Source organism: Geotrypetes seraphini, chromosome 14, assembly GCF_902459505.1.
Source record: "Geotrypetes seraphini chromosome 14, aGeoSer1.1, whole genome shotgun sequence".
In the NCBI taxonomy this organism is placed as follows: Eukaryota; Metazoa; Chordata; class Amphibia; order Gymnophiona; family Dermophiidae; genus Geotrypetes; species Geotrypetes seraphini.
The window spans coordinates 21,945,241-21,973,083 of record NC_047097.1 but is presented as its reverse complement, the minus strand read 5'-3'; the positions used below and the strand labels follow the sequence as shown (position 1 = coordinate 21,973,083).

General features: G+C 43.4%; 1 protein-coding gene across 9 annotated transcripts in view; it reads right to left on the bottom strand.

The window, feature by feature from the left end:
- ATP8B4 (ATPase phospholipid transporting 8B4 (putative)) overlaps positions 1-27,843 on the bottom strand; it is a 363,870-nt gene that overhangs the window by 245,309 nt on the left and 90,718 nt on the right. For 8 of the 9 annotated variants that reach the window (XR_004536957.1, XR_004536958.1, XM_033920249.1 and 5 more), the window contains 2 exons: positions 12,463-12,576; positions 10,566-10,664 (listed from right to left, as the gene is read on the bottom strand). Coding sequence is in view for 6 of the 9 variants with exons in the window: in XM_033920249.1 (XP_033776140.1) it covers positions 10,566-10,664; positions 12,463-12,576 (213 nt within the window). In the remaining 3 variants the exon portion in view is untranslated. Of the gene's footprint in view, positions 1-10,565; positions 10,665-12,462; positions 12,577-27,843 lie in introns of those variants that run through there. The other variant, XM_033920247.1, reaches the window with a different exon arrangement.

Sequence of the window (27,843 nt, the reverse complement as noted above, 5' to 3'; positions counted from 1 at the left end):
AGTATAAATAAACAATGTTAATCAAAACATATCATATAAAACCAAATGGAACAACCAAGCAACAAATCTGAGTGTAACCAGAACTAACATTTATGGAGTTTGTATATTCTCAATTGCATTTTACTTATAATACCTGACTGGCATGAGAAGGTCTCAAGTTATGAACAGATATACTTATTCTAGACATTTCACAGGCAAATAATTACACTGACAGGGATGGTGTCAGAACTCGTATGCCATGTCACCAGAAAGAAGATTATCGAAGAAAGAACCTAATCTTCCCTTCTGGTGAAAATGGCATACGAGTCCTGACGACTGGGACACATGAAAGCAGTCCCTTGAATCTAGGGTGGGACAGATGAACCTGCCCTTAACACTGCCCAAATGAGGCATCCTTTTCCACTGCTACGTCCACTCTATAAGACGTATTAAAGGTTTGAAGCATGGACCATGTAGCTGCTCAGCAAATCTCCTCGGGTGGGATTGCCCAGGCCTCCACCCATGAAGAAGCTACACTTCTCGTGTATTCCCACTTGGGAGTTGCACAACCATCACACTGGTGAAAGTGCAAAGTGCTGTTGCCAGACCAAACGGGAATGCGGAGAACTGAAAATGTTTCCCCAGTACAGGAATATGCATATAGGCCTCCATCAAATCCAGGGAGGATAAAAGTTCCCCCAGGCGCCACCGCCACAGTGACTGAACGAACAGTCTCCATGCAGAATTGCGGCACTTTCAGTGCTATATTGATTGGCTTCAGATCCAGGATTGATCTCCAGTTGTCCGAGTCTTTCTTGAACACTATGAAGTAAATTGGGAGTGTGTGGTGCAGTGGTTGGAGCTACAGCCTTGGCACCCTGAGGTTGTGAGCTCAAATCCCTTGCTGCTCCTTGTGACCCTGGGCAAGTCACTTAATCCCCCCAATGCCACAGATACACTAGATAGAGTTTGAGCCCACTGAGACAGATAGGGAAATATGATAAAGTATGTAAAACCACTTAGGATATAAATGGTATATAAATAAATTAAATAAATATAGAGGAACTGCCTACTGCCCAAGCCCAGTTCTTCGGAAGGTACAGGTTCTATGGCTTGAATGTCTAGGAACCTTGTCACCATCTCCTGGACTTTGATTGCTTTCTTTGGTCACCCGGCCATAGAGTCCACAAACAGATCTTGAAGTGGGTAACTGAATTCGAGTTTTTATTCTTCTCGGAAGATGTCCAGCACCCAGCAGCCTGAACAAATCTCCCAAGGCCTCCAAAAAGCCAACAACCTCCTGCCTATCTGTGAAGGTATGGCTACTGACCTGGTATCATTGGAATTTCTTGGAGGCTGAAGTGGTTCAAGAACCAGAGGATTGAGATTGCCTAGTGCTTTCATAGTTCTGTCTTGATCCTTGATATGATCTCTGGGCAGACGCTCTTTATGAATTTTGACGATATTGCCAAGAGCCTCGAAAATTAGTTTGATCTAACCCTCTAGGGGCTCGTGGTCTTCTATCTGGCAAAGCTTTGGGGCAACAATCTACCTCATTGGCCATAAGATCGTCTAAATCCCTTACCAAACATAATTTGTCCCTTAAAAGGGAGCCTGCTTAATGTTGCTTTAGAAGCTGAATCTCCCGCCCATTGTCTGATCCAGAGAATTCTACGAGCAGATAGTATAGACAGAAACTTTGTTCATGACTCTGATCATATCATATTGAGCAGGGTTGTCCAATACCAGTCCTCGAGGGCCACAATCCAGTTGGGTTTTCAGGATATCCCCAATGAATTCGTATGAGATCCATTTGTATGCAAATAGATCTTATGCATATTAATTTGGGAAATCCTGAAAACCTAACCTGACAAGGGTCGCGCTTGGAAACTTCTGATATAGAGCATCTGCTATATAGTCAACCCCCACCATTACTAGCTGGAGTAAAACGTAATCATTCACCTTGGGAGTCCAATGCTATCTGGTATGACAAAACACGTGCTATGAACATAGGCCTCTGCTGCTGCCTTAATTTCCAAGGACAAGGCCTTGAATTGCCTTTTGAGGACAGCATCTACCCTATGGTCGTGTGCATCCTTTAAAATTACACCTCATTCGCTAGACAGGGAAGTACATTTGGTAACCAGCATTACCAATAAATCCACTTGTCTAAATACACTAAATTACAAGTGTATGCCACATTTTGCAGAAGAGACTTGACAACTGGCCTTGACAACCTGGAAGCCTTCCAGCATCAGCCGCAGGCAGTATGTAGGAGCTGCTATCCGTGGCCTCTTGATTGCAAGTCCGGCTGCACTGAGCAATGAAGAACGCAGTAGGAGACAGAACTTGGATGTCTGGAGCTAGGCCCAGAGGCAGGTACATTGATGTCATCAGAGCAGGCAACACACTGGGCTCCCTCTGAACTCTTCGGGCCCAAGGCATGTGCCTACTTGGCCTACCCTTTAATCCAGCCCTGGCTGTAAGGCTGCTCAAAATGTTTAATGTCAGGCAGTGATTCTAAGAACAAATTTGCTCTAGCCTGAAACTCTTAGCAAATCAAACTGTTCCATTTGGCCCCCTCCACCTAGTAAACTCAACCAGCGTTGTGCTTTCTAGCTAGAAATGTTTTCCACACTGCTAAGCCCCCTGTTTATTTAGACCATTTCAAATGTAAAACATTTTCTGGAACATATGATCATCATCATGGCGTTTTCCCGTTTTCTTTGAAGCTGAAGCATACCATTGCCTTTTTTTTTTTTCTTCTTGTCTTTTTCCATTTCTGAAACACCGTGCACTAATAATATATTTTGATGTTGTGTTGGTCCTCTAAGGAGCGGTTCGTGAGCACAGTGAAAATAAAACTAACACTTTATGGCCTATGGGGAAACCTATGTGCAGGAACAAGTTCAACAATGAAGTGGTCATACTTGACCTGGTGTTTTATTTTAGGAGTCAAAACTTCATTTCAATGCTGCCAGAAAGTCTCTATTACATTTTGCATAATACAACACTTCCATCTGGTGGCTGCTTGCTGTAGTCGGGAGGGTGGGAGAATAGGAGAGGGGAAGTGAAATTTTTATGCACATTTCTGTTTCCCTACAAAATGGAGTTGACAGATTGTATGATAACAGACCATGAATCTAATTCTCCATCCTGACTTCTACCCAAAAAGGTCTAGTTGTTTTAGTACATTTTGCTTTGACAAACAACAGTGTTTGCCCTGTGGTTTTAATTGTAAATGTCTTCTGCTGGATCTAGTTGAAAACACAAAATTTTGCCTTAATCTGTTTCCCACAATCAACACATTTTTCTCAAATAAACAGTGATTCTTCATGAAGTAACTTAATTTCCTAGGACAGTGATCCAATGACATAACACAGAGCACAAGAAAGAGGACTCAAACTTGCAATCATCCAAACAGAGGGAGGGGCGGGGAATAGATATCTAGATGTTTCTCCCAATGATTTATTTATTTTTTTTTCTTATCTGTAGGACTTGTCCTCACATGCTCCACTAAATGCATTTTTTTTTTAAACTATAAATTCAAGATGTGCTGTTTGGCCATTTAAACAGAGGCATTCAGAATGTGTGTGTGTGGGGGGGGGGGAGGGGTTTCTGTTTGGAAAAGTTGCATTTCAAATTAAAACTTTATGCATAAAGCTGCCATGATTTTATTTTTCACAAGATCTGAAGTCTGGCATATCATTTCCTGGAAGTGGCTTATCTGTAATAAACCCTGAGTGATTTACCAGCTGTATCTAATGTGTCAGTTTACAAAAACAATTGACTTTTCCCCCTGAGCATCTGACTTTTTACTATTAGACTAAGTGCTCCACATAAACGGGCTCCAAGACCCACCTTTTAGAGTTCTCTTCCCAACATTTGGAAATTGGGACATACTGCCTCAGCACCCAAGAGACCTCTGCTCATTTGTAAAGCACCCAAATATGTTGCACTGAAACTGCAAAACCAACTTCAATGTTGTTGTTTTTTGTACTATAATATTTCTTTATTAGACAAAACCAACAGCATACAGAAACAAGAAAAAAACAAAGGCAGGGCCACAAAGCATTGGCACCCGCCCGAACAAAGCAGGCTACTAATTCAAATCGACATGGCAGCAAAATGCAGATAACAGGAAGTCAGTACATGCTATCCTTTTCAACATCTACATGTCCTCTCTGAAACTCCTTCATCTATCCCCCCTAGAAACTCTCTACACCTACGCCAATGACATCCTCATCCTCCTCGAGACCGACTCGAACCTCTCTAACCTCGCTGAGAACATATCCACTTGTATTACGAATCTCCAATCCTGGGCCCAATCTGTACAAATGAAATTGAATGAGTCCCAAAACAAAACTACTTTAGCTCGGCCCAACATTAGATCATTTACCCACCTCCATCCCATTACCTTCTGGACCCACTCTTCAGCTTGAGTTTTCAAGCAAAGTCCTAGGCATCGTCATAGACTCCTCTCTCTCCTTCAATGATCACCTCAACTCTTTGATAAAAAAAAAATGCTTCTTTTGCCTCTCTAGACTGGATTACTGCAATTCCATCTTTATAAGCTTTATAAGAAAAACCTCCATAGACTTCAGCTAATTCAGAACGCCGCGGCCAAGCTTATTTTCGCAAAAGGCAAGTTCGATCATGCCTCCCCACTCCTCTCCAAGCTTCACTGGCTCCCAGTATACTCCAGAGTCCTCTTTAAATGTGCCTGCTTAGCCTTCAAGATCCTACATGGCGTCCTTCCTCCCGTTATCCCACTCTTTTGGAATTTCTCAAAACCACACTCCACCAGACCCTCCCAAAAACTGAAACTATCATTCCCCTCTATAAAAGGTATATCCCCCGCAGGAAAACTTGGAACATCTCTCCCCTTTAGAACCACAGAACTCTGGAACAACCTCTCAGTCCCACTCAGAAACTCAAGCTCCTTCCAATCCTTCCGCAAACACTTGAAAACTTGGCTCTTTGCAAAAATCTAATCACCTCCCATTCTCCAGTATTCTGTCCCTCTCTTCCCTCTTAGTCCCTCTCCTTTATCCCTTATTGTAGTTCCTTTCCTCTTAACTCTGTAAACCGTGCCGAGCTCTGCGCTTGCGGAGATGGCGCGGTATACAAATCTAAGGTTTAGTTTAGTTTTAGTTTAGATTTTATAATATCCCTCAACAAATCCCTCCCCAACAAGAAACAGAGCAACCAGAAAACACAGTACAAAGACTGAAACCCAAACACATCAGACATCAGAGAAAGGGCAGGACCGCCGGAAGAGGAAGCAGCATAGCGCAGGGTTCAGAGAAGGGGCGGGACCACCGGCAGAGGAAGCAGCTGGGCTCATTGGCATCCGGAAACAATGGTAGGCAGCTTCTCCATGCGGGAGGGGGGGAGGATGTGGGGATGCAAGCGGTCCTTCGGAAAGGAGAGTCGGGGCGGTATACGCGTGTGCGCGCTATAGTAAAATTTTTTTACATAAATTTGTTCCCCGCGCGCTATACCCGTGTGCGCGTTTTACACGGGTGCGCGGTATATGGGTGAAAATACGGTACAGGAGGACTATGGACTGGTGGGGCGGGATCTTTCATTATTGGAAATTGGTGGATTTTTTTGAAAGTGAGCGCTCCCAGATTTGCAACAGCCCCCTTGGAGCAGGCTGTCCTTCCGAGGGCGGGCAGGGGTGCTGTTACTCATCTTTACAGTGCTATACTGCTCTCCATTCCAGTGCCCAGGCAGTATCAGATTGCTTGGGAAAATGCCACTGGCAAGACATCTGAGACTAAGGTATGGGAGAGACAACTGGGATTTTTCTTACGAGTCTCAGTCACCAGCAATATGGTTGAGAACGGCTATAAGATACCGTACCAGTGGTATTATAGCTCGGTACATTTAAAAGCTATTTTTGGAACAGGCTCCAAACAATGTTTGAGAGCCTGTGGGTCCCAGGGTTCTTTTCTCTACATATGGTGATCTTGCCCCAAAGTTATAGCGTTCTGGGAACAGGTTTTTTTAAATTTATTTTTTTAAATTCAATTATAAATATACAAATTCCAATATATTTATAAAGAAAGAAGAGAGACTTACACACAAGTTAAACAGGGAAAAAAACAAAGAAAAGATAAAATAAAACTCAATATGAGATTATCAGTCTCTCTAATAAAGCCCACATTATGGGAGAAGCACACATTATGGGAGTGGGTGGTGCAGTGGTTAGAGCCAGAGCCTCAGCACCCTGAGGTTGTGGGTTCAAATCCCACACTGCTCCTTGTGACCCTGGGTAAGTCACTTAATCCCCCATTGCCCCAGGTATATTAGATAGAGTATGAGCCCGCCGGGACAGACAGGGAAAAATGCTTGAGTACCTGAATGTAAACTACATAGACTATAAGTAAGTAGTATATAAATGCTTAAATAAAAATTAAAAAAATATTCCATCATGGGATCTGATAGATATCAAAGGTAACATAAAAAATAATATCAATAGTGCAGTGTTATTCTTCTACAATACTTTAAGGACTAAGTCCCCGTAGAGGAACTGGAAGGATTACTCCTTTCCCCTCTAGGAAAAACCGTAACAGAGGGGTCAAAAAAAAAAAATATATACAAATGTTGATCCCAAAGGATCAAACATTTACAGGGATATCTAAGCTGAAATTTAGCTCCCAACGAGAGTACGGAATGTCTCAATTGTAGGAACCCTTTCCTTCTGGTCTGAGTTAACTTTGAAACATCTGGGAACATGGAGATCTTAAGAGTCCATAAAGGTCACTTCTTTAAGCCTAAAAAACAGCCTAAGCAGTGCCTCTTTGTCTTGTTGAAAGACAAAAGTCACCAGAAGTGTAGAGTATGATATGGCTTCGTCCTCTAAGGTTTCTAATATTCTTGTTATATCCATTAGACTCACTGGGTCAGGTGCGACCTCAGGTTGAGAGACCTTCTTAGATACTAGAAGGTAATATATTCTGTGCAAAGGTGGAAGTCCAGACTCCAGGTATTTAAACAATTCCTTAAGAAATTTATAAAATAAATCTCTAGGAGACATTGCTAGTACTTTAGGAAAGTTAAGTATTCTCAAATTTAACATTGTAGTGTAATTTTCCATATTTTAAAGTTTTCTCACTAACAATAATCTATTTTGCATTAAGGTAACTTGAGTCTTTGCATCCCTTGAACCTGTTGGTCCAAACGATCCATTCTTACTCCCCGAGTCTTCATTCCTTCCTAAAGAGACTCAATTCTTTTTTCCTGTTCTTTGACCAGAGGTAGAGTTCCTGCACACAGTTTGTGTAATGAGTCTAATGCCTTCCAGATAGACTCCAACGTGAACTGCTGGATTCTGTACGCCTACTGCTGGAGCCAGCTCTGCCTTCTTGACGATCGTTTTTGCTGCCTGAGAATCCAGGGACGCCGGAAAGCCCTCCAGCTCAGCAAGGGGAACAACATCCTGTCCCTTCTGAGCCACCATAGTTTCTCTTTCTAATGGCTGGTGGGGAGGGACTGGTCCTGCTGGGCTAAGTGGCACCTCGCTCCCGAACGCCAAGACCTCCCTTCGACTCGGCAAAGCCGGTTCGCCCCGGGAAGCTATCCATCGTCTCCTGCCTTTGCGGGGTAAGTTCAGGTTGCCGGGCTGTAGCAGCCGCTCTTCCCCTTCTTTTAGGCATCGAGATAAAAATCTTGGTAAATGGAGATAGGAAACAATTCTGGCAGGAGAATGAATTGCTAGCGGCCATCTTGCTTCTCCTCTGGGAACAGGTTATGGATTTTGTCTCCGAGGTATTGGGCTTCTCAGTAGCCAAATCGATTGAATGTTGCTTGCTAAATGTCACCCCTCCAGAATTACTGACCCACCATTGCAAATGAATTATTCAAGTAGTGACGACTAGCCGCCTCGTAGTGGCGGCCACCTGGAAAAAGCTAGAGCTTCCCCTTTTGGATGGTGTCCTTGAGAGAGCTAACCATATATCTTTGATGTCTAAATTTACTGCCCTTTGTAGAAATAGGCTCCCTCATTTTCCAAAAAATTTGGGCTCTCCCTGCGTGACATTTGGAGCATTGAGATAAAACATCAAATTACTGCATCTCAATGGCCACAAATTTGGGCTTGGAGGATGAGATGTACAGCGTCGGCATCTATGAGACAAACTTGGGGGTTTTTTCTTTACATAGAGCAGTTTGGACCCCAGTTCGTTTACAGAAACTAGATAGATCTAAGTCTAATAGATGCTGGCACTGTCATCTTGAAGCTGGGACATTAGATCATTTACTCTTCTATTGTCCATTGATACTAGTTTTTGGAAATCCATTAGGGGCCAAGTGAATAATCTACTGGAAAATCCGGTGGCATCATCATGTTCTTACATGAGCCAAGTATAAGACAATGAAGTCATTGTCGCATCACTGATGAGGTTGCTCCGAGACCCTGTGGAATGAGGCATTATGACATCACAATCTCAGCTCTGGAATGTTCCTCTCATTGGGGTTCCGGAATCTTGCCACTGCCTGGGTTTTGGCCAGGTATTAGTGACCTGGATTGGCCATTGTGAGAATGGGCTACTGGGCTTGATTGGCCACTGATCCGACCCAGTAAGGCTATTCTTATGTTCTTATGACTCAAACTCTTCACACTAAGGGGGGGAAGTTATTAACATGAGCTACTATTAAGATGGGTTATTTTAGCGCAGGGTCTCATTGCATAAAACGGGACCCTGTGCTCAAATAAGCACACATCTTAACAATCGCCCACAATGCTAATTTTCACCCATTAGGCACCTATGTTGACCTTCCTACCTAGGCGATCTACAATATGATAGACTTTATTTTCACATTATTAGAAACTGGGAATGCACATGGACTGACTGTCTCAAAGCTGTAGAGTTGGAAAGTGGAAGAAGGATGTAAGCTTTGCAGTACAGAGATACCAGCTAAGCAGGTCACATTTTCTTGTTTGGATCATTGAATGTTACTGGATTGGTACAGATGAAACAGCATTTGGATCCTGAGCACCTTTATACACTAAAATATTTTGTTTCTATATTTTGATCCACATCTCCTTTAGTTTTATAATTATAAACTCAGCAGAACAAGGTCCACAGTAACCCACAGGAATTAGACATTTTCATTCTAACAGAGTAACGCAAGTGCCACATGTGTAGCAATCCTAAACATGACTTCATATTTGTTTAAGAAAGTAACTGTATATCCAGCCTGAAAAGCTCAGGAGACCCTGTTCAATTTTTGTACCCAACTTTCGGTCCACAGCGGATGCTACAGGGAGCAATCGCAGCCCAAGTACAGTCAGCCTGCTTACTTTGAGGAGGGGGAGAAGGATAAGGAAGCCATGTTGGCAGTAGGAGCAGGTAGACTAATTCAACATTAGCATCTGTAGCACTGGGAGGGGGGGCACTGCTCCTCCATGACCACCACAAATTATGCTTATGATACATAGCCCCTGCGGTATGAAGGCAGTGGCGTAGCAAGGGAGGTTGGCACCTGCCATCACCATGTGCTCCCCTACCATTCTTTCCCGCCACTTGACCCCTCCACACACACTTCTCCTCCCTCCCCCCCACACCTGAGCGCCCCAACCCCACGTACCTCTAGAAATGTTCACCAGCTTAAGCAGCATCTTCCATGCGCTGCTTGCGCCAGCCTTGGCTCCCTTCTGACATCATGTCCTGGTCCCACAACCAGGAAGTGACATCAGAAAGAAGCCGAGGCTGGCGCAAGCAGCAAGTGGAAGAAGCATTTAAAGATGTACACGGGGAGTCAAAGAGGAGAGCTGACAGTGCCCCCTGCAATGACGGCACCCAGGCCGTTCGCCCCTCCCCCTTACTATGCCACAGGGAGGGGGGTAGGTGAAGGTGTCTCAGCAATCAAACACCAGCAGCACTTCACTGCCAACTCAGGAGTACGAGAACTGGTTCCAGAGAGTGATGTGGTCCATGGCCCAGTTGGGTGAAGGTTCCTAACACCTTAGTTCCAACACAGGCTGGTCCCAATCGAACTGGACACCCAAAATGGCAGGAAGGCACAGCCAGGTCAAAACATCTATACAAGGGTGTGTCAACAAGAGAGCTGATAAGCAGCAGCATTTCTCTACTTCTAGCTGAAATTCGAATTAAAATGTAAGAAGCCATGGGCATCATGGCAGCCTGGGCAGCAGCTGCTTATATACAGAAGCCAAGTTTAAATCCATCCCTATTGGCTTTTTCAAATATAAAGTTGGCTACTTGAAGCAGCGGAATTGCAAACACATTCCAGCTTTATTTTGTTGTCTTTATTTCCCCACCTTTCCACTAATCGAAACAAAGCATCTTACAATGTAAAAAAAAAAAAAAAATAAAAAGCCATTATCCCATTCTGTCTCCATAGCAAAAGCCCTTCTGCCAGTGGATGCCATGATGGCTGGGCCTCAGCTGGCGCTTCGTGCATTCCCCAAGTCACACAAGTACCATCCCGATGAATGTATGCTGGCCATTCGTCACGAGAGGAATCCCTGATTAGAAAGTCATTGACTATCACAGAGAACAATTTGTGCCACACGACTGTCAATGGATCAGCTCCAGACTGCTTGAAATACTTACATAGTCGTCGGTGGCGTCTTTCACAGCCGTGATGGTTAATACAAGCACTAAAGGCACGATGGTGGTAAACCAGGACAGAGAAGATATTTCAGGGATTAGCTATAAAGAAAACAGAAGAGAACACTTGCAATCAAATCAGCAGTTATACCATTTACATTTATATAGAGACAATGGGCCAGATATTTATTTATTGGGCTTTATTAACCATCTTTATGAAGAGATTCACACAATATGTTGTACAAAGCAGGTACAGTTAAAGGCTTTTCTCCATGTTCTATCAATGGCAATATACTTACTGCAACAGGGTCATGCGTCCTCTTTTACCAGACGGAAAATCTGGTGACCCTATGCCAACATTTACACACAATTACATGCTCATACATGCCAATTATATTTTAACACTTGCATTGTGAGGTCATAGAGCTCTGTGGTTATAGAAATATGATGGCAGCCCATTTAGTCTGCCCTTCACAGCAGCCACTATCTCCTCTTCTCCCTATTGGCTAAGGCTCTTTACACTTGCATTGTGAGGTCATAGAGCTCTGTGGTTATAAAGCATAGAAACCTGATAAAGGCCTAATAGCTCATCCAGTCTGCTCATCCGCAGTAACCATTATTTCCTCCAGTGGCATAGTAAAGGGATGCAGGGAATGGTCTGCCCCGGGCGTGGTCTTCCTAAGGGTGTGGCACCCCTCCTCCTCTCAGCTCCCTCCCCCCTCGCTTCTCTCCTTGCTGCGCACATGTGCCCCTTACTTTCCGTCATACCTTTTTCACTTCCCCAGTGCAAGGTTGCTACCCACGTTGGCATCGGCGCTCTCTCTGATGTCACTTCCGGGACCGGCACCTAGGAAGTGACATCAAAGGGCGAGCCGACACTAATGTGGGCATGCTGGAGAAGTTAAAAAGATGTAAGGGAAGGGGCCATGCACACGCAGCAGGGGAGGGCGCCACTCACCCTTTCTACGCCACTGACTTCTTCCTCTTTCTAAGACAGGGGTGTCAAAGTCCCTCCTCAAGGGCCGCAATCCAGTCGGGTTTTCAGGATTTCCCCAATGAATATGCATGAGATCTATTTGCATGCACTGCTTTCATTGTATGCCAATAGATCTCATGCATATTCATTGGGGAAATCCTGAAAATCCGACTGGATTGCAGCCCTTGAGGAGGGACTTTGACACCCCTGCTCTAAGAGATCCAACGTGCCTATCCCAGGCCCTCTTGAATTCAGACACAGTCTCCGTCTCCACCACATCTTCCGGGAGACTGTTCCATGCATCTACCACCCTTTCCGTAAAAAAGTATTTCCTCAGATTACTCCAGAGCCTATCACCTCTTAACTTCATCCTATGCCCTCTCATTGCAGTGTTTCTTACCAAATGAAAGAGATTTGACTCATGCACATTTATATTATGTAGATATTTAAATGACCATCATATCTCCCCTCTCTTGCCTTTCCTCCAAAGTATACAGATTGAGATCTTTAAGTCACAAAGACCACACACCATTTTAGTAGCCTTCCTCTGGCCCGACTTCATCCTTATTATATCTTTTGGAAGGTGCGGCCTCCAGAATTGGACACAATATTCTAAATGAGGTCTTAGATGTAGGTGCAGTGTTTGCAACTTGCACTAGTATTCTAGCGGCATCCTTTGCTTGAAATCCATTAACCCTTGCCCCCCTGCTATGGATTTACCCTCACTGTGGCCAATGGTGAGGCCAAAAAGACCATTCACTGGTTTGCTGCCTATACAATAACTCAGGAATGGTCAAACCTCCTCCTCACGTACTGAGTTCTTCGCGCTGCTGTTTTAAGCGGCAGAGTCTGGGTCAAAGCAAGTGCCCCTCTCCCTCGAACCCCCTCCCCCAAGAATATACATAAAAGCAATTCATACACTACCTGTAAAATCAGCAGGAACAGAAAATACGCATTCGCAACTCGCTGGAACTGCTCAAATAAATTAATTGGCAGGAAAGTGAGAACATTATACTTAGAGGTTTTGATGCGATTATTCTGAAATAAAGAGAAACATTGCATAAGCACTTAATCTATGAAGTAAAAAGTTTGAATCATTCAATTAGCAAATGGGGCATATAATCTGACTAGGCAAGCAGCTAATTAACAAGATACGATTAGATGTTTAAGTAACAGACAACATTCATGCTCCGTAAAAGTTGACCTTATAAAGTAATTAACCCCCCTCCCCCCCTTTACAAAACCTCGCAAGAGGTTTTTAGTGCCGGCCAGCACGCTGAATGCTCTGCGCTGCTCCAACACTCAACTCTATGACTGTTGGAGTTTACTACACATTTCCAAGGGAATTTCAGGAAATATACAAGGGTTCTTCAAAACGTTTCCGCGCTTTTATTTTTTTTTAAACCCTATTTATTAAATATCTCAAAAGCAAATTGCGTCACTTTTCCACATAATCACCCTGTTTTGTCTGACTAGTCACATGACATTCGCCACGCCCTCTTACCTCTTCGCCCATGAAAATATAAAAATGCGGAAACGTTTTGAAGAACCCTCGTAAAATGTCCAATTGCCGAACACTAGCTGTAACAAAAGAATCAGTCTCCTCTTCCTTTCGAGTCTCTGTGGACACATCTAGAAACATCTTCCTCCCGATATTTAGGCCGTGGGAGATCACCATATCCAGCAACCGGCATTGAATTTCAAATTTATTTCTGGCTGACCACATCATGGCTGGCTAGAGCAATATTCAGCAGTTAGCTGGCTAAGTCTTAATAGCCAACGATGGACCACCCTTTTAGGCGGCTCTGTCTGACTCACAAACTTAGCCAGCAAACCACTGAAAATTGGCGGTGACTGGCTATGTTAAACAACATAGTTGGTCACCGGCCAATGCGCTGAGCCAAATAGTAAGTGAGAGAGAACCAGCTATCATAGACATTCAGGGAAAAATAGATGGCTCTGTGCTATCTAGCCGGCCTGGAACCATCCCAGACCGGCTAACAGTGTATTGCAAACTGTGTGCCGCGGCACACTGGGGAGGAGGAGAGGTGCTGGTGCCGGCTGACTGCCTATAGGATGTGCCTATCGCGGCAAGAGGCATGTCCTCTAGGCAATCAGCTGACGTCAGCACCTCTCCTCTCTGGCCCTCTTCCCTGCTGGCACCTCCCACTGGCGTCTCAGAATCCGTCTGGAGGTCCTTCACGCATGATGTCACGCATGCGCACGACGTCATCACAGCAATGTCCGTGCACTTCCGGATGCTTCGAGCTGTGGCAACCACTTTAGAGTGCTGTGCCTCGAGAAAGTTTGTGGGACACTGGGCTGAATAGTGCCAAATATCAAGCCTCTTGATTAAGATTCAGAACAATTTTATTCCAATGTATACAAAGCATGCAAAGAAACCATTCTCTTTCTGAAGTTAAGGCAAAGGTGACCATCATTTAACAAGCTCAAAATTGGAGGGGAGGTTCAAAAGGGTAGTAACCAAGTTCTAGTTACTGCCCACTTCCATTATCTTCACTATAGGTGGCATAGAATCGAGAGAGACATTGAAGACGTCCAGTAAATATTTCTTAAGCCTATCTTTAGGTAACATCAATAGTAATCCACCAGGGTCATTATACCCTCATCTCTCCTCGGGTCATTTCACTGGCTCCCAGTCTGTGTCCGCATACAACTCAAACTCCTCTTACTGACATTCAAGTGTACTCGCTCTGCAACTCCTCAGTGTCTCTCCTCTCTTGTTACCTCTTATACTCCCCACTGGGAACTCTGCTCATCAAACAAGTCCCTCCCCTCTGTACCCTTCTCCTCTACCGCCAACTTCTGTCTCCATCCCTTCGACCTTGCTGCACCACATGCTTGGAACAACCTGTCTGGCTCGCTATGTCAGACTCCGTCTCTGGCGGTATTCAAAGCTAGACTGAAAACCTACTTATTTGAAGCTGCATTTAAACACTGACCCAACCAATTCATCTGTCTGTCATTCCCTTAATAGTCCCCTACCACCCTTTAGCCCCCTCTGTGTTTCATAATTAGATTGTAAGCTCTTCTGAGCAGGGACCATCTCTTGCTTGTGCAATGTACTGCGCTGTGTGCGCCTGATAGCACTATACAAATAATAAATTGTTGTTGGTATAATCTGGGAAAATTTAATTGAAATAAGATTACAACATCTTTGATCCCTTCATGTACAGTAAAACCTTGTATTGCAAGTAACTTGGTTTGCAAATGTTTTGTAAGACAAGTAAAATATTAAATTTTAACTTGATATACAAGCAATGTCTTGCAATACGAGTACATACAGTATACACGCGTCATATCATCACAACTGAGCCGATGGATCTTCTCTCTCCGACACTGCGGGGGAGTGTAGCGACCATTCTAAATGAGTGAGGTCTTGCAATACAAGTACGTATAGTATTAAAATTTGGGGGTTATGGAACAAATCGTCTTCAGTTTCCATTATTTCTTATGGAGAAATTTGCTTTGATATATGAGTGTTTTGGATTACAAGCATGTTTTCGGAACAAATTATGCTCGTAAACCAAGCTTTTATTGTATTTTGTATTTAAGTTTTGGGTTGTGGAACGAATCGTCTGAGTTTCCATTATTTTCTATGGGGAAATTTGCTTTGATATACGAGTGCTTTGGATTACAAGACTGCTTCTGAAACGAATCATGCTCTGAAACCAAGGTTTTACTGTATTTTAAACTATTTAAATATTGTACATCTGGAGTTGTTTCCCCATTCTTGTAATCTGTTCTAAATCTTTTTGGTATTTTGCAGATAGGGTTACCAGACTCTGGATTCACCCGGACATGTCCACTTTGTCCGGGTTTTGAAAAGCTTCTTCTTTGAGACCATTTGCACGCGTGCGCATGACATCACCACGCTGCATCCGCACATGCATGGATGCCCTCTCTCCCAAAAAGAACAGATTGAGAGGGTGGGACTATGGGTCTGCATTTTATTCAACTAAAATCTGGAAACCCTAGTTGCAGACACAGGCAACTATGTTGTAGAATGATATTTACTGCAACATTCATAGATTTTGCACTGGAAATTTCTGATTTTTCATCAAATGCAATGCAGCAGAAGTGAATGAGCATGCCAGTGTCCATGATAAAAAAAAGTCTTCAGGTTGTAAGCAAGTCAAAAGTTCCAGAAATCATATTTTTGTTTACATTCATCCTTTAATATACATCATTACATATCCATATGCATTATTACATATCCAAAGAAACTTTAAATCCAACACTGCTGAAAAGTTCTTGCCTCTATCAGCACTAAAGAAAGGAGGAGGGATATTCCCCCCTCCTGCTCTGAGCTTTGCAAATACTGACAGTTTCAAATTTCACAGACATACACACAGAAGCCTTCCTATACTGGAGACTAGTACAGCATCTCTGATTCTAACTTAACTATTTCCAGATGTTGTCTCAGGATTTCTCCTTAAGAGTTTCTTCAGGTTTAAACTATATAAAATAATGGAAATTAAGTACACACCATTCTTTCACATATCTTTCATACATCCATCATTCATTTGGGGCCCCTTTCATCCACAGATCCACACAATATATTTCATTCATATTTAATACATGTTATATCTCAGTTTGGAATATGGAGTCCAATATGCTCTTCCTAACCGGCCTAAGCACATCTGTTATCAATTAAAACCACGAAGCTCAAGGCGGGAAAACCCTGAACAAAAAGACAGACAGAGAGAGAAAGAGAGAAACATGGAGGCAGTTTCATACCTCCATGTATTATATATATCCTGATTTCCTCTGTGGTCTGGCTTAATAGCAAAGTACATAAAAATAATATTATTATGCTTTTCCTTAATATTAATCTATAGTGTGTTTTTCTGGCCTTGGCTACATCCATATTCAGATTTTTATTCACCAACTTTTCGTACGCTTCTATTGGGCATGGCCTTAACTAACACATATGCATAAGTCTGAAATTTTTTTAGCAATCTGTATATTGTAATTCGCTGACTGTCCAGCTCTCTTCAATGTAAACCGCCTAGAAGTCTCACGATTATGGCAGTATAGAAGAATAAAGTTATTATTATTATTATTATTATTATTATATATTCCACAGCATCTGTGACCACAGTTGCTATCTCAGTGAAACATTGGTAGGGGTGAGAAAAGGAGGATGGAAACTAGAGTAAGGTGAAGAAATGGGAATTCAGTTTAGCCAGAGGAGAAGGCCTTGCTTTTCCTCTCCTCAGCTCACTAGCCACAGTTGTTGCCGATAGAGGCTCGGGTCAGATTTAAGTTTGGTTGTATTTGGTATAAGGTTTTAATTGGTCTGATACCCAACTACCTTATAGACTCATTTACATTGACTAATAGTAAATACTCCAGACGCTCACATGAGCTATTTAACTTTCCTTCGGTAAAAGGGTGCAAATTTAAAAGATATCCTAGCCATCTTTTGTCATACCAGGCAGCATCTTGAGATAGGATTTGAGTCTTGATTGCGACTTCTTGCACTTACCAACTTTTCAGGAGACATTTGAAAACATACCTGTTCACTAGATATTTAGGTAATTAAACTTTCTATTCCATTGTATTATTTTTCTTTTGTAAACCTCATAGAACTTAAAAGGTAATTGTGGTATAGAAGTAAACTTTTGTTATGTTGTGAAGAGAAAACCCTGCAGTTCTAGACTTTCCCTGTAGATGGCACCACAAAACAAAGGGCACAGAAAGTTTAAATTAGAACAGGTATAATAATGGTGTAAGAATCTTAACAAAACCAGTTATCTCCTCCCCCTTCTTTTAAACTCACAAAAACAATCTATTTCTTAGTCTTTAGCAGAACTTCCCAAACTATGGATCAGGAACTTATCTGAGGTCACAAAACTGACATCTGGTGTCATGTCCAGGGTGAGCTCTGCAAAGGCAAATCATTATTTTGCATCTCCAGGGGGTCACAAAGTTCTATTTGGCAGCAATCATGAGGTCAAAGCCTCCAAAAGATTAACAAGCGCTAATCTTGAGCAAAGAATTAAGGCTGCTGTATTAGGGCTAGATTCACTAAGCCCACCAATCAAGTACCGACCACTTAGCGACCTCTTTGCAACCCGATTTTTCTCCAACCTGATTCACTAACTTCTGTCCCGATCATCCTCTGATCTGATCCAATCCCTGCAAGCAAATGAGGGGGAACGGCATTCAAATGTAGGCAGGCAGCGATTCACAAAACAAATCTGGAACACCGACTGGGCTGGCTGATCAACAAAAGAAGCAACTGCTGGGGGACCAGTCGCTCACTGCTTTCCGACTGCATCTCCTGCTCTCTGCCTGGATTCTCCTGCTCTCCTGCCCCGACTCTCCTCTCGTCGCCCTGCTCTCTGCCCCCAATCTCTCCTTCCTGCTGCCCTGCTCTCGCCCCAAATCTCTCCTGCCTGCCATCCCAATTCGCCGCCATGCTCTCACCCCAAATATTTCCTGTCACTCTGACTCGCCACCCTGCTCTCACCCCGAATCTCTCCTGCCTCCCTGACTCTCCTGCCCTTCCCCGCACTGCGAGCCCATAGTTTTAACCCACGGGTTTAAAGCGTGTTAAAACCACAGGCTTGCGAAGAAAAAGAGAAGTAAAAAAAAGTTTTCTTAACAAAGGTTACTGCTCTGTAAGCATGCGTTGACCATCTGCAGATGGTCTGCGCATGTGTTGGGATCACTATTTAGCAATCCCTGCAGTCGGCTGAAGGCGCGATTCCGATCGTCCTCATTTGCATGAGGGCGCATCATGAATCAGCCCCCCGGACCCGACTCAGATCTGGATCGGTAGGTCCATTTAGTGAATCTAGCCTACTTGGCTATATGGAAATAAGGTTTATTACATTACATTAGGGATTTCTATTCCGCCATTACCTTGCGGTTCAAGGCGGCTTACAAAAGATTAATAAAATGGGGGTTACAATGGGAGAACTATTGATTAACTAGAGAGGTAAGTAGTAGATTTTAACATTTCTCGGGTTGTTAAGGATAAGGCGGCTTACAAAAGAATTAAAAGGGGGTAACAATGGAAGCACAATAGTTGTTACTAGTGAAGTAAAGAGTGGATCAATTGTCAATTCTAGAGTTATTAAGAGTACGTGATGTTATGGCTGCTTCAGGAATTTCTTGAAAAGTATTGTTTTTATGTCTTTTCTGAATGTTTATAGGAGAGATCTTTTATTGTAATACGTTATCTGTGACATGCTTTCGAGAGCTATCCTCTCCTTATCAGCTTGATGAAGGAACAATTCAGTTCACTCATTCACATTTCTCTATGAATGATTCAATGCATGAGGAAGGGTTCTATATTGGTAAAATAAGGCAAAAATTGGGGAGGGGGGGGACATGTTATCAATTTTCATAACACCAAACAATTGGACCCAGGTATAAGAGTATGTCAAAAAACTCTTGGTCAAAATTACTATCTGATTCTACCTGACCCACTCTTGGAAATGATCTTTGATCTAACTTTGTAACCCTCCTTCTATAACTCTTTTTGTAATCTGCATTGAACCGCAAGGTAATGGCGGAATAGAAATCTGTAATGTAATGTAATAAATATGTAATGGCAACAGTTAAATGGGTGAAAAGTGCAAAAATGCAGTGGTGTAGTCTTCTAGCAGTGTTATGTATCAAAGTACAAAAGCAGCATACAAGTTTATAAAAAACTCATTGTTAACTTCACAAACTTGTGCTGCTTTCAAAATATTCCCAACAGGGGATCACCTGTTCGCCTCTCAAGTAGGCTACATCAGGGGACCGGCACGGACACTAGCTTCACACAGCATCCAAATCGCAGCAGAGAAAAACAGATGAAAATTTTCCAAAAGAAGATCTTTCCCTTAACAACCTTTAATAAAGTTAGTTAAAGGAAACTTCTGGAAAAAACAAAACGGGAAAACATATGAAATTAGAATGATCAAACATTGATATTAACAGAAAAGGACATTGGCATTCTCACTCTTTATCAGATTTGAGGGCCTTTAAACTGTAATGTGTTACTGTTGCATCACCTCTCTCTAGGGCAGGGGTGTCAAAGTCCCTCCTCGAGGGCTGCAATCCAGTTGGGTTTTCAGGATTTCCTCAATGAATATGCATGAGATCTATTAGCATACAATGAAAGCAGTGCATGCAAATAGATCTCATGCATATTCATTGGGGAAATCCTGAAAACCCAATTGGATTGCGGCCCTCGAGGAAGGACTTTGACAACCCTGCTCTAGGGTCACCAGATTTTCCATTTGGAAAATCCGGACATCTAGATCCACCCCCCAGGTCCACCCATCCCCACCCCTTTATGCTTCAGTCCTGCCCCCAATCCCATCCAGCCCCGTCCCCCACTGCCTGCTCTCACCAGGCAGGAGGGCATCCGCGCATGCGCAGATATGACGCAATGACACCAGGCGCATAAGCTCCTGCCCAACAGTGATTTGATCCAAGCCTTTCATAACCTGGAGAAAGTGCCAGGAATGCAACTTTTGAGAAGAAGCCAAAAGGAAGTGAATTAAGAGTTAAAGGCCAAGGAGAAGTATGCCTGTAATTGTACTTTGAAAGTCGCGAATAATTTTTCTGAACGAAGTTAAAAAGACAAAGAATTCCAGCAAGTAGGAGCCATAACAGAGAATGAAGAATTCCTATGGAAATCGAGGAAAAGTTGTCAGAATGAAGGAACAATTAATAACTGCTGTTGTGAAGAGCGTAGGGTTCTTTGTGGCGAGTACGGAACCAAAAGACTATGTAAAAACGAGGGAAGACCACACGATAGAATCTGGTGAGAAAGGCTATTATATTGGAAAGGAATGCGATATGACACCGGAAGAATGTGTTCTGATTTTAGAAGCAGTGTGATGTGATCGAACATAGAACAGTGATGAAGTAATCTTACTGCAGTGTTCTGGACTAACTGTAGACGATGTAATTGGTATTTTGGGAGTCCAATGAGAACAGAATTGCAGTAATCAAGTTTTCTCAAAACAAGGGACTGTTATTAGAATACAGAGTGAACTTTGTTAAAGAAATGAACGAATGAAGCAAATTTGACGGAGAGCGTAGAAAGATGAAGAAACCAACTTAGAGATATGAGTGAAAGCTTAAGAAAAAAGCAACACTGCTGTCTTAAGAGTTAACCTTGAGCTTATTTACCGTAAACCAATCTGAAAGTGTCCAGCTTTGCAGAGATTAATGAATAGGATTCAAAAGAATGTGTATCTAGGCAGCGATTGGCTGGCCAGGAACTTTCTCTCCAACATCAGAATTGACGTCGGGGGGGGGGGGGGGGGGGGGTGGAAGGCTTGTGGGCCAGCAGCGTACAGCGTGTGAGTCGCTGCACGCACCATGGCCCATTCCTGTGCGGAGTTGCTGCTGGGGGGATGGAACATATTGGCTCTGGCAAGATGGAAGGGTCAGCTTCGGGGGTGGAGGGTGGTGCAGCAGGCGGGTAGACAGGGAGGCATCCCTAGAGGCGGCTTCAGCGGGGGGCAGGCAGGGATCCCCGGCAAGAGGCAGGGAGGCCACGTACCTCCAACAGGCGGCCCGCGTTTCGCGTGTTGAGAAACACTGCTCTAGATCTTTTTTCTTGGGTGCTGACTTCTAAGATGGACCTAGCATCAGGTAACTATGATTTGAATTATTCTCGTGCATCACTTTGTATTTGTCTAATATCTAGATGAGCCTGTTCTATTTAAACCCAGCATAACTTAAGTGTTTCCTCGAAGCTCTGATGAGGAATGATTCAACTGCTTGTCACGTATATATGAGTTTAATCCAATAAAAAAAGGTATCACCTACAAATTTGTTGATACTTAGTCTTACATTTATTTAATCAACTCTTCTCATTGACCTACAATATTTAATCCTTTAATTGGCAGATGGTGAAATGGCAGCTTTACGTAAATTGATGCTGAACGATTGCAGCAGTGCCAAGTAACAGGCATTTGGAGATGCAGATCTCCCATAAGAGCTATAGAAGACACATGTTGCTTCGGAGCAACAATGCCAAATAAAACGGTTAGAATCTTAATTTATTTTACCAAGTCATAGTAGGATATCATAACTGATAACTGGCTAGTTCTGTCCTGCTCTTCTCTCACCTTGCAAACTGAGCCTTCCTTTTGGCCACTTGCTGCTAAAATCCAAGACTTTGTTATCTCACCACAAGTGCCGCTGCTCTGCACCAGCACAAACATTACGTTACAGCTGCCCTATGGATTATTGTTTTGGTTTTTTTAAAATCTTTATTAATTTCCAAAACTAATACAAAGTGCCAGGAATTATATAGACATTAATAAACAAAATAAGCGCTTAAATTCCATCAATAGCCATGCAGAAGAAAAATATCCCTCCCTCCAACAATTTAATCAAGAAATAAACCAGAAAGATATCCCACCACACCCACCCACTCTGTCCTGGACATGTATAAAAACAAACAAAAATTTAAACAAAAAAAACGATGTTGAATGAAGCAACAAAGGATGTCAATGGGCCCCAAACCAATTTAAATAATTTGCTACGCCCCAGCATATCAGCATTCATCTTTTCGTATTTGTAACCTAAACATAAACTGGCCCACCAAAACGGAAAGTTGAGGCGGTCGCAATTTTTCCAATTGCGGGTTATGATTTGCATAGCGATTGTTTTTAAGTTATTTGGACGCTTATTAAACTACAAACTGGTACATCCAATGTTCTGTTCCGTAGCTGGGCATGGTGCACAGCTGTGCTCATGGATTACAGAATAGCACAGTTACTTACCGTAACAGGTGTTATCCAGGGACAGCAGGCAGATATTCTCAACATGTGGGTGACATCACCGACAGAGCCCCCTAGCAGACGTTTTCGCAAGCAGGCTTGCTTGAAGACCTTCAAGCTTGCGATTGGCCTGCGCGTGCCCCACCCCGCCCGACCTAGGGCATGTGTGGCCTCAGTTCAGATAGCTAGCAAAGAAGCCAACCACGGGGAGGTAGGTGGGTTGCGAGAATATCTGCCTGCTGTCCCTGGATAAAACCTGTTATGGTAAGTAACTATGCTTTATCCCAGGACAAGCAGGTAGCATATTCTCAACATGTGGGAGACCTCCAAGCTAACAGGAATGGGATGGAGGGAGAGTTGGCAATTTAGGAGAACAGATTTTGCAAAACGGACTGGCCAAAATGGCCATCACGCCTGGAGAAAGTATTCAGACAGTAGTGCGAGGTAACCAAGGACCAAGGACCAAGGACCAAGTGGCAGCCCTACAGATTTCATCAAGCAGAGTAGTGCGGAGGAAAGCAACAGACGCCACCATCGCTCTGACCTTGTGGCCTGTGACACAACCCGTCAGGGAGAGACCAGCCTGAGCATAACAGAAAGATACAAGCGGCCAACCAGTTAGAAATGGTCCGCTTAGAAACAAAGCGACCCAAGCGATTTGGATCGAAAGAGAGGAACAGCTGGGGAGCAGAACGATGAGGAGCGGTGCGCTTCAAGTAGAAAGCAAGTGCACGCTTACAATCGAGAGAATGCAGAGCCACTTCTCCAGGGTGAGAATGGGGCTTCGGAAAAAACACAGGAAGAACAATGGATTGGTTGATGTGAAACTCAGAAACAACCTTAGGCAAGAACTTAGGATGGGTACGGAGAACCACCTTATCATGATGAAGACAGTGAAAGGTGGGTTCACTACCAAGGCTTGAAGCTCACTGACCCGACGGGCAGAAGTGAGAGCAATCAGAAACACAACCTTCCAGGTAAGAAACTTCAAGTAAGCCCTTGCTAGCGGCTCGAACGGGGGTTTCATCAAGCGAGCTAGGACCACGTTAAGATCCCAAACCACCGGAGGAGGTTTAAGGGGCGGATGAACGTGGAAAAGGCCTTTCATGAAGCAGGAAACCACAGGATGAACAGATAGGCTTCCCCTTAATGGGCTGATGAAAAGCAGCAATGGCACAAGGGTGGACTCGAACCAAAGAGGACTTGAGTCCAGCGCCAGACAAGTGTAACAGATAATCCAGAACAGCAGATAAGGAGGCAGACAGCGGCTCCTGCTGTCAAGTAGCACACCAGGAAGAAAATCGGGTCCACTTCTGATGGTAACATTGGCGAGTAGACTCATTCCAAGACGCCTCCAGGACGTCCAGCACAGGCTGAGAGAACTGGAATGAGGGCATTAAGTCTTGAGAAACCAAGAGACTGAAGGTTGGGATGAAGTAGAGAACCTCGACTCTGCGTAAGCAGAGAAGGAAAAACAGGCAAAAGAAGAGGCTCCCTGGAACTGAGTTGCAACAGCAAGGAGAACCACGGGAGAATCCTTTTGATGTAATCTCCTCTGTCTGTTCAAAAGGAATGCAGATGGATCTTCACCTTAGATACAATAAAACTGGCAGGCTTGAACAGTTCTATTGACTGGCATGCATTCTTTTGAATGCATACCAGTCGAAAGTCAAAAGCAGGTTAAAAACAACTATGGCATAAGATGACCTGATACACAGGTGAACAAGGTAAAACTATGTTAGATGATGTCATTAAATTTTAAAATAAAGTGCACATGCACAACCGGCAGTTTGCCGACGCCATTTTCTGATCTGCAAAGGCAGGTCGAGCTGTTCGCGGTGAGTACCGTTATTTACTAGTATACTTGGCTACTACAACTTTTTGTAGTTGTGTTTATTATTAACATTCTTAATCGTTGCATTTCATTATTATAGCTCGAACAGACCCCCTGAAGAAGCCTTAATCGGTGAAACGGGTCCCGTTGGGTCGATTGTTCAAGCTCAACAAGCAAGCAACTTACTATAAAGATAAGTGTCGCTGTTTCATATACTATTTCATAGTTAATTTGCACAAAAGTTTAAGCACTAAAGTTAAAGATTTAAAAGATTAAAAAAAATTTTAAAAATTGCATGAATGCCCGATGAAAGATAACGTGCAAACCTGTATTTAGCTGTTTCAGTGTGATCATTGTGCAGCACAGGTATTTGAGGGCTTCATTCATTAATCAAGTCTGTTTTTGGGTTGCCATTTTTCCAGGCGCCACCCGATTTAGGTGCCGTTTATGGAATCAGCCCCCAAATGACTTCCGTGCCCATTCTCCACCCATGACAAGCCCCCTAACACAAAAAGTCCTTAATATCTGGTTTACTGCTCTTCTCAGCAAGTTGATGTGCTGCAGCACTTATGTTTCTCCACATTTGTTAGTTAAGTCATTGTATGACATCGGACCCCTGAGGAAGGTGTTTTACCGAAACATGGCACATGTTGGGTCCTTTTAATACATATGTGGACAGTGCTTATAGTTTTTTGAAGAAATAAAATGAAGATTTGGACATTTGTTTTGGTTTGCCACTCTCTCTGTGGAAACTTGGGTCACTCTTACTTTTCGTTGGTTTGACTTACTGCGCGATAACTACAAAATATCAGAAAGCCCCTTAACACACTAGTAGATATTGCATGTTAAATGTTTAACGTGTTCTATCAAAAGGGCCCCTATGTTACCTAGGGGCTAAAGTCAGGGCCCATGATTGTATAGTTTGATTGGGAGCCTTCCCTAGCTAAGGACTGTCATTTTGATGGCTTTGCTGGGACATTATGTAGGTAAGCAATATCCATAAGTAGTTTTAAATTATTGCTAATAGCACCAGGTCTACTCCTGGCAAAATTCTGCACATGTTCACATAAACTGTCGAGTCTAAGCTAGCACAGGAGGAGGAAGTGACCTGCTGAGCAGCGGATGATTTCCTCCTCTATGACCCACATCTGCACTGAATTCTGAACAACATGTGTAAAATTCTATGCGTCCCGAGAGGGAGGGGTGAGAAATTCTGCTCTAATTCTGAACTTGCAGAATTCTACCAAAGCAAAGATCCCAGCCCTAGTTTCCAACTGAGCTGGAACCCAAAGGTGGAGGAGGAAACTGTGCGCAAGACCCTCACCCCCCGAAAAAAAAAAAAAAAAAAGAGGACAACAAGCTGTAATCTCCAGGCGATATCAGAAAATCAGTAACCACTGAGGCATAGTGGCCTATCCTACTCTGTCAACTTCTCTTAATCAATCTTTACTAACAAATCATGAAAATCGTCAGAGCAAGTTAGGGTTTCATCTGCAGAAATATTTGAAAATGTGATTAACTGAAGAGGGATCAGATATGATTTGGTCAACGGCTGCAGCTTTTGCTTCACCAAGTCTTTTCTCTACTGTTCTGGGGCGAGGACAGCGGTGACAGATTGATGGTGCCCGATGCCTAGCAACAGTGATATCAAATTCATGCCAGGCTGGAAACAAGAGATAATTGGCACTGTGAGTCGTGATCTCTTCTATATGGCATGGCGGCGTAAGTACCTTTGTTTTTCAAAACTACATTTCAAAAAAATGGGAAATGGAAGATTACTGGGCTGTGAACTAAACTGCATTTCAGTCAGTTATTTATGGCTGCTGCTACGGTAGTTACGCAATTCTGGGGACCAGTCCAGGCCGCCTTCTCTCGTTCCTGGACCTTTCAAGCCCATTCAAATCACGCTCCAATCTTGCTCGCTGCCTCTAAGATCTTCATTTCGCTATTGTTTAACTTTAATTTTTATTTGGTTTTCACTATCTAGAAAAAGCACTGCAAAGCATTACAAGCAGTCCTCAGGTTAAGAACGAGTCCCTTTTTTAAACTGTTCTTAACATTTTCCTATCGTGTGTCCCGGATGACGGGACATTCCAAAAATGTCGTTGCCATCGTGGATAAACAGTCTGTATAGACTAATAAAGAGCCAGGAACACAAAATATTTGAATTATGACTTATTTACATTATGTTTACAATAGCTGTAAATGATAACGGTGAATAATACAAAACTTTGCTAAAATAATTACGATTGGAACCAGCGTAACGTAAAATTTATTACGATAGGAAAAGGTTAAGTTGAATTTGTATGTAACTTGGATCCTGTAGAGTACAAAGTCTATACAAACATTAAACATTAAAGAAACAATCCTCAAAATAAAGTACTGTAGTTTAAATAGAAAGAAAAGAAAGGCGGTTACACTTACTTTTGTTCTTCACCCATCTCACTGTTCCCTCTCCACCACCACATCCAACATTTCTCCCTCTCATCTCTCTCTTCTCCATACATCTGTACCTCATGCCTCTCCCGCCACCATGTCCAATATTTCTCTCCCTCCCTAGGCCCAACAATTCTCCTCTTTCTTGATTTCTTAATGTGCACCAACTCTTTTTCCCTCTCAGACACCCATGTCCAACAAATCTCCCTTTCTATTCCCTCCCAAACCTCAGCATCTTTCCCTTACTCCCTCCATTCTTCCATCCTGTGTCTCAAATTCATGCTCCCTCACTTCTTCCTTCCTTCCTTTGTCTGAAGTTTGTGCTCCCTCCCTTCTTTCTGTATCCCAGACCCAGCTTCTCCTTTCCCATCCCATGTGCCCCTCTTCCTCCCTTCCATGTCCCAACACACCCCTCCCACCCTCCCAAATTTGTACCTCCTCCCAACCGCACTCCTTTTCACAAAGCTGCAGCTGTGGTTCCTACACACGGCCCACAGCTGACCCGGAAGCCTCTCCTCTATCATCAGAGGGAAGGCTTCTGGGTCATCCGTGGGCCATGTGCAGGGCCACTGCTTGCAGCTTTATGAAGAGGAGTGAAACTGAAAGGAGGGAGTCGGCCACAGAAGGTAAACACCCATGGAAGGAAGGGAGGCACAAATTTGGGACACAGCACAGAGGGAGGGAAGGAAGATGAGGGGCACATTGGGACTTGGAAAAGAGGAAGAGGGGCGCGTTGGCACAGGCAGACCAAGGTTCATTAAGTAGGAGTCCAATGTAAGTCAGACAATCTTAACCCAGGGACTGCCTGTATTCAACCATATCCTGGAAGACAATACCTTAGACATCCCTACAAGCAAGGAATCCGTGCAAGCCAAGAAATCTCTCAGGATTCAGCACTAGGTAACCAGGTAGAATCCTCTCCTACCCAGTTATTTCCTGCTGACCAAGTGATCCTTGGATTTTCAGTAGCACATGACCACAGAAAATATGGGGAGACTGCCAGTGCACTATTCTGGTTAGTGCCAGGTGATCTAGGGGTGGAGTCAAGGCAGCCGGGAGTTACCCAAGCACCGTTAAAATTCAGCAGCGGTGCCCAGATACCTATCGTAGGAGAACGATACTGGCCTAAATTAACTAACACCACTGAATTTCGGCAGTACCCAGGTAACTCCCGATAGATCACAAAGGCCCATAGTCTATAAACGGCACCTTAACTTGGTCCCCTGCAAGCACTGGGCAGCAGCGTCAGAAGAGGGAGGGAAGAGTTGG